The sequence below is a fragment of the Hippoglossus hippoglossus genome, chromosome 2 (genome assembly GCF_009819705.1).
Source record: "Hippoglossus hippoglossus isolate fHipHip1 chromosome 2, fHipHip1.pri, whole genome shotgun sequence".
Lineage (NCBI taxonomy): Eukaryota > Metazoa > Chordata > Actinopteri > Pleuronectiformes > Pleuronectidae > Hippoglossus > Hippoglossus hippoglossus.
Window position 1 is genome coordinate 10,960,585 of NC_047152.1, and position 7,500 is coordinate 10,968,084.

The 7,500-nt window shown below is 45.0% G+C and overlaps 2 protein-coding genes across 3 annotated transcripts in view; both read left to right on the top strand.

The window, feature by feature from the left end:
- Positions 1–548, top strand: part of LOC117777694 (IQ calmodulin-binding motif-containing protein 1-like) — an 8,692-nt gene extending 8,144 nt beyond the window's left edge. The window contains 1 exon segment of the mRNA XM_034612570.1: positions 1–548. This exon segment is cut by the window's left edge and continues 104 nt beyond it. Within this exon segment, the coding sequence (XP_034468461.1) occupies positions 1–126 (126 nt within the window). The 3' untranslated portion in view covers positions 127–548.
- A 104-nt stretch (positions 549–652) lies between these two features.
- The window catches only part of LOC117777683 (protein EFR3 homolog B-like), a 10,946-nt gene continuing 4,098 nt past the window's right edge, over positions 653–7,500 (top strand). The window contains exons 1-13 of one of the 2 annotated variants that reach the window (XM_034612548.1): positions 653–727; positions 1,092–1,376; positions 3,421–3,497; positions 3,770–3,897; positions 4,019–4,169; positions 5,219–5,340; positions 5,529–5,678; positions 5,981–6,076; positions 6,185–6,263; positions 6,503–6,638; positions 6,720–6,872; positions 6,953–7,064; positions 7,221–7,272. In XM_034612548.1, the coding sequence (XP_034468439.1) occupies positions 1,151–1,376; positions 3,421–3,497; positions 3,770–3,897; positions 4,019–4,169; positions 5,219–5,340; positions 5,529–5,678; positions 5,981–6,076; positions 6,185–6,263; positions 6,503–6,638; positions 6,720–6,872; positions 6,953–7,064; positions 7,221–7,272 (1,482 nt within the window). In that variant the 5' untranslated portion in view covers positions 653–727; positions 1,092–1,150. Of the gene's footprint in view, positions 728–1,091; positions 1,377–3,416; positions 3,498–3,769; positions 3,898–4,018; positions 4,170–5,218; positions 5,341–5,528; positions 5,679–5,980; positions 6,077–6,184; positions 6,264–6,502; positions 6,639–6,719; positions 6,873–6,952; positions 7,065–7,220; positions 7,273–7,500 lie in introns of those variants that run through there. The other variant, XM_034612558.1, reaches the window with a different exon arrangement.

A 7,500-nucleotide genomic window follows, 5' to 3' on the forward strand; every position in this document is an offset into this window, starting at 1 on the left:
CAGGCGAGCCGGCTCCCCTGGTGGAGGACGCTGGGAGTGCCGGTGGACCCGCCCGACCCCGCCCACCTGTGGGAGCTGGAGGCGGAGTTTGGAGGACTGTTTGTTGGCGGCTCAGCTAACATGTAACGTGAAGACTCAGGTTCACCACACACTGACGAACACAAGACGAGACTGTTGCTATGGTTACGCCTGGTGGAGACTTGTGTGAACTGGTCTCGTTTTACTTTGAAAAGTCTGGCGTTGTGTTTGAGTCTGGACAGAAACTGAGACGTTTGTAAACGATGACGCAGACGTTCTCTTCCTGATTGGTTCTCCTCAGTCACATGACTCAACCAGCGGTGACTTAGTTTAGAAATGAAGTCGTAGACGAGTTTGCTCGAGTGTTTATTTGACGTCCTTTCAGCTGGACTTCATTCATCCCTCAGAGATTGTTGCTGCAGTAACAGTGTCAACCAGCAGAGGGAGCTGCTTCCTCACTGCAGCAGCTGTGATGATGGGAGTTTGTCTGTTTTATTTCCACGTGTCTATAAAGTTTTCTAAGCCTCTGACTTTGTTTGTTTTTATTGAAACACTCTGAGTTGTTTAACCAGTGCAGAACGTAGAGACCTCTGTGTGGAACCCGCTGACGTGCGGGTCGATCCTCATTGATCGTGGCTCAGAGCTTCAGGCAGCAGATGTTACATCAGCAGCCGTCGCTCGGTTCAGACACGACGCCGGAGCTCAGACTGTGAGTTACCTCAGTTTACCTACTTTTAGTTCATATTTAACTAAAGTTACAAACGTAAATACTTCATTAATACTTTTACTGAGGTAAAGAGTATTCTTACTTTCTGATTTCTGTAAAACAAGACGTGTGTCTCTGCGGAGATTTGAATTGCTGGATCCCAGTTATTATCATATTTGTATTATATATAAATCCATCGTGTTTCTGGATGTTTCCTCCTGAGTGAACTTTATTTTCTGGGCTTGAAGTGAAGGAGTTAAGATGCAGAGGAATGTGGAGGGAGGAGATGTTTGAAACTCACTCCTGCTTTTCGTTTTCTCACTCCGTTCACTCTCTCCATCCAACTCGTCCTTCTCCTCTTCCTCAGGCCGTCTGCTCCTCCTCTCTCCTCCTCCTCTCTCCTCCTCCTCACAGGTTACCGCGGCGATGTCAGGGACGCTGCCCAGGTTTCCCACCATGCCTGCCTTGCTCAGCTCACTGTCTCATGGCATCAACCCGCCTACTTTACCCAGCATGCCCAGCATGCCCAGCATGCCCAGCATGCCCAGGGGGGTGAAGCTGCCGAGGGCTGTCGCCATGCCGACTGTATCCCAGGCTCATCGGAGGATGCTGCAGGACTGCTGCTCCGTGCTGGACCATCAGACACCTGGAGGTAACAGACACCACTGCTACTATGATTACTACAGACAGTACTACAGACAGTACTACAGACAGTACTACAGACAGTGCAACACAGAGCAGGGTCACAGAAGGAATTCAAAGATCATGAATTATTTACCACAAACAATGTACAGATTCTGTAATTATCCGTCATGTCGACACTGTGTTCGTATCAGAGACAAAATCCAGAGGCTTTGTTCTTTTTACTAATAAAAGTAAATGTGATGTAAAGTAAAAGGACAGGAAGGAGAAGAGGAATCAGTGCTGAGCTGAGATCAGTGTCTGAACAAGGGAGAAGCTCAGCTGCTTGAAAACACAGAGAATGATGAATGATGATGTCACGGCTGAAAAGAGGTTTCCACAAGTGATTTTACTTCTTTACTCGTTTTTGCTTTAAATCTCCACATTAATGGATGAAAATAATAATGAATCAGTTGCAGATTGATATTCAGTCAATGTGCGGATGGACTGATGGTTTCCATACAAATACAAACACAGGGTTTTATATTGAGGAGTTTTTCTCTGCAGGTTTCTGATCTATGGTTTTTTTCAGTTTGTGCTGGAATGATAAATAAATCCAGAGCAGATTACAGAGCTGAGCTGCTGCACATGTCCCGGATCACAAGCACACACAGAAACACGTCGAGGCTTTAGAGCCGCGCGGAATATTAACGACTTCACTCGCTCGGTTACAACACAAAACAGTGTTTCATTCAAACGAAACATCGCACAACAACGTGAAGTCAGAGCGAACGACCAGGTTTTCAACTGTGAATGACAGGAGGCGTGTCCAGAGGGGGGGGGGGGGGGGGGGGGGTGTGAGAGGGTGTGTGTGTGTGTGTGTGTGTGTGTGTGTGTGTGTGTGTGTGTGTGTGAGGATTAACCTCAGTCGGGACAGTGTGGATGTTGAGCTGTCGGAGTCGTCTTCATGTACGGTGAGAAATATTTTAATATTCATCATATTTTTCTTTATTTTCTGAATGTCGTTGAGACGTTTAAATGCTTTTTATAAAACACGTGTAAACTCCACATATGTGTGATTTAAGGTTTCGTCTTGTTATATAATAATTATATATCATCCTACAATAAGAGATCTTGAATTTATTGGCAGTTTTTAACCTTTAAATTTCATGAATTTATCTGTTAATTATGATAAATAGTCGTCTAATTAAAATGTCATTTTAAAGTTATAATCAAAGATAAATTAGTATATTTTATTTACAATTTATCGGCTTCTAAAGCTTTTATTTGAGTTTTGAAGTAAAAACTGTTATAATAATGAGTCAGTAAATATTTGAATGCTGATTCCTGTCGACCTGGTAACAAACCACCAGTTTGTTTCTTATCCAACATCACGGTGAATTTAGCAATAAACTCAGATGTCCCCACTTTTTAAGTCAAATTTATGAAATGAGTGAATTCTATTAAATTAAATTCTGTTATTAAATCAGTTAATTACTGAATTTCAGTCTTTTCCCAGTTTGGACTAATGTGAAACTTATGATGAGTTCAAATTAGTAGAAATTAGTAGAAATAACTTGATGTGACTCGACTTTCAACGAAGAGATGACCTTTAATTCTCAATGTGAAACTGTTGATGAATATAATGAGATTTATAATCACATCCTCATAATGTGGGAATTTAACAGTGCCTTGCTCAGCGGCACTGTGGAACATCACATGTCACAATTTGGGGATTGAACCTGTGTCATCTTTAAGCTCTGCCAACAAAAAACAACGTAAACACATTACGCAACAACAAGCGAGCGCAGGATTAAGATGTATTGTAGTGTGTGTGTGTGTGTGTGTGTGTGTGTGTGTGTGTGTGTGGGGGGGGGGGGGGGGGGGGGGGGGGATCTCTTAATCTCCAAAAACCATTAAATTAAACAGAAACTGAAGAAAAAAAGGAAAAGAAGGTGAAAGTCTACAGACTCACTACTGCCCCCATGTGGCTGTAATGTTATTTCACAGATGAGACATAAGATCAGAGTGATTAATACAACTGGTTTAAAGTGAAGTGTCTGGTGTGTGTTCAGGTCTGTGCGGCTGCTGCTGGGCGTTACGTCCTCGCTACAAGAGACTGGTTGATAATATTTTCCCAGAAGACCCCGAGGTAAACACACACACACACACACACACACACACAACAACAACAAAACAACACAATTCTTTATTTCTATTCATGTATTTTAATGTTTCTTTTCTCTTTTATTTAAATATTGTATTAATGAATTTATTTCAAATGTTTAAATTTGAACCTTTTAATGCAAATTAAATGTGTGTGTGTGTGTGTGTGTGTGTGTGTGTGTGTGTGTGTGTGTGTGTGTGTGTGTGTGTGTGTGTGTGTGTGTGTGTGTGTGTGTGTGTGTGTGTGTGTGTGTGTAGGATGGACTGGTGAAAGCGAACATGGAGAAGTTGACGTTCTTTGCTCTATCGGCGCCGGAGAAACTGGATCGAATCGCTGCGTATCTGTCCGAGCGTCTGACCAGAGAACTGAACCGCCACCGCTACGGGTCCTTACACACACACACACTGACACACACACTGACACACACACTGACACACACACTGACACACACACTGACACACACAGTGTGACTGCACTGCAGTATTAATGTCACCTGTTACTTGCAGGTACGTGTGCATAGCGATGGAGGCGTTGGAGCAGCTGCTGTTAGCTTGTCACTGTCAGAGCATCAACCTGCTGGTGGAGAGTTTCCTCAGGACTCTGCGTCTGCTGCTGGAGGCCGACAAGCCTCACCTGCACATCCTGGCCACCAACTCTGTACGACAACTCTGTACCACACACACAACTCTGTACCACACACTGACACACAACTCTGTACCACACACTGACTCACAACTCTGTACCACACACTGACACACAACTCTGTACCACACACACAACTCTGTACCACACACTGACACACAACTCTGTACCACACACTGACTCACAACTCTGTACCACACACTGACTCACAACTCTGTACCACACACTGACACACAACTCTGTACCACACACACAACTCTGTACCACACACTGACTCACAACTCTGTACCACACACTGACACACAACTCTGTACCACACACACAACTCTGTACCACACACTGACTCACAACTCTGTACCACACACTGACACACAACTCTGTACCACACACTGACACACAACTCGGTACCACACACTGACACACAACTCTGTACCACACACTGACACACAACTCTGTACCACACACACAACTCTGTACCACACACACAACTCTGTATCACACACTGACACACAACTCTGTACCACACACTGACACACAACTCTGTAAAAGAAAAGAAAATGAAGACAGAGTGAGAGCTTCTTATTGGAGGAAACAGAGATCAGAGTTATTTATATCGACTGTGAGCTTTAATACAGTATATCTACACACACACACACACACACACACACACACACACACACACACACACACACACAAACACAGGGTGTGTGTACAGCAGGTTCACTCCTGAAAACGCAAGCAGGAATAGTTTTCATCGGTGTGTGTCTGCGTGTGTGTCTGTGTGTGTTTCTGTGTGTGTCTGCGTGTGTGTGATTGATTGGTCAAAGGTCAGAAGTCTAAAAACAATCTAAAGTTGATTGTGATTAGAAAATGATTCTCCATCATGATGATGTCACATGATCAGTGATGTCATGATGATGTCAGAGAATGACGTCATTTAGTGATGTAATGAAATATCCTAACCAATAAGACTCGATACGATCCACAGCTTATTGTTATGAACCATAGAGATGATGTCATTATGCATCATTAACCGTAAGCTGGTCCTTTTTCCCGTTGTTCAGTTCGTGAAGTTTGCGAACATCGAGGAGGACACGCCCTCGTACCATCGCAGCTACGACTTCTTCGTGTCCCGCTTCAGTCAGATGTGTCACTCGCAGCACGAAGACGCCGACACCAGGAGCGAGTCAGTGTTCGATCCCGCTGGAGATCTTCACACACCATTTGATTTATTGAATTTCATTTCATCAACACTTAACATCCTGTGTGTGTGTGTGTGTGTGTGTGTGTGTGTGTGTGTGTGTGTGTGTGTGTGTGTGTGTGTGTGTGTGTGTGTGTGTGTGTGTGTGTGTGTGTGTGTGTGTGTGTGTTCAGGATCCGTGTGTCGGGGATCCGTGGTCTTCAGGGCGTCGTCAGGAAGACGGTGGACGACGAGCTCCAGGTGAACATTTGGGAGCCTCGTCACATGGAGCAGATTGTCCCCGCCCTGCTGGTCAACCTGCAGCAGCACACACACCCTGACAGGTACACACACACACACACACACACACACACACACACACACACATTACAGATATTTTACATTTTATATTTATTGACATTAATCCATCCTGTGTGTGTCTCTCTGTGTGTGTCTCTGTGTGTGTGTGTGTGTGTGTGTGTGTGTGTGTGTGTGTGTGTGTGTGTCTCTCTCTGTGTGTGTGTGTGTCTGTGTGTGTCTCTCTCTGTGTGTGTGTGTCTGTGTGTGTGTGTGTCTCTCTGTGTGTGTGTGTGTGTGTCTCTGTGTGTCTCTGTGTGTGTGTGTGTGTGTGTCTGTGTGTGTGCAGTGAGTCTCCAGCAGAGCAGACTGAAGTGTGTTTCAGGGAGCTGTTCGGTCGAGCTGCTTATGGACACATCAACAACGCAATCAGACCTGTGCTCATGTAAGAAACACACAATGCTCTGTGGTAGTATTACAGTGCATACACAGTAGTACTAGTATTAGTACAGTACACAGTATTAGTATCAGTATTTAAACTGTGTGTGTTCAGGCACCTGGACAGTCACAGTCTTTGGGAAGGACGAAGTTTTGCTGTTCGCTGTTTTCAGATCATCATGTACTCCATCCAGGTGAGTTCTACTCTTAATACTACATACTGTACTCTGAAGTACTCTGAAGTACTGACCCTAGTGAACCTAGGGTCAGTACTTCAGATAAAGTCTACATCAATGATCTGAACACCAGAGGAGAACACTGTGGTTCAATCTCTTTGCATTTGAACGAGACTCAGAGGAAACATCATCAGTTCATCTAAAGGTTTGAAGTTTGTCTCAATCTAAAATACACTTGACCTTCGCTGTGTCCTCAGTCTCAACACTCCCACCTGGTGATCCAGCAGCTGTTGGGTCACCTTGACGCCAACAGTCGGAGTCCGGCGTCGGTCCGAGCCGGGATCGTAGAAGTTCTGTCTGAAGCCGCTGTCATCGAAGCGACGGGTTCTGTCGGTCAGTCGCCTGTTTTTAAATCTTCTCCTCCAACGCGTTGAAGATGTGAAGTTCTGAGCTCGTCTTTAAATCTGCCGTCAGGTCCCGCGGTGCTCGAGGTCTTCAACACGCTGCTGCGGCAGCTCCGGCAGAGCGTCGACTACCAGCTGACCGGTTACTACGACAACACAGGCAAACACAAAACCACCTCCATGGAGGAGAAGACGCTGCAGGACGCCGTCATCAAGACCATCGGTGAGGTCCAGAGGAGATTCACTTCCTGTTTCCATCAAACACTTTAAAGTCGGTCGCCTCATTCGATGTCGTTTGTTCAGGATCCTTCGCCAACACACTTCCTGTCTACCAGAGGTCAGAGGTCATGCTGTTCATCATGGGGAAGATCCCTGTTCCTGGAATCTACCCCGCCCTGGGGTCGCCCAACGCCGGGTCAGACTCCGCTTCTGGATTTAACACGTCTACTTTGATTGAATCATTAAGATGATACTTTTGTATAATACATCATTTCTAAGTATTTCATTCTGAATGAAGAGTTTCAAAGAGTTTCAAAGTGATAAAACGTGTCGTCACCTGTTTGTGTCTCAGGTTCGAAGGAAGCAGAATGATCCAGGTGATGCTGTTGAAGTCTCTGCTCCAGGTGAAGAAGACAAATAAATAAAGATGGACGACACGTCTCCACTTCCTCCTTCAACAGAAACGCCAAAATATCTCAGGGACAAACTGTTTATGACCTTTACCGTGACCAGCCACCAGGGGGCAGTCTACAAGCTTTGGCTTCAGTTGTAGGAGCTGTCATGTCGTCCATCTTAATTTACGCTCTATGCTACAGACACGTCTCGTTGTGTAGTTCCTCGGTCAGACACCC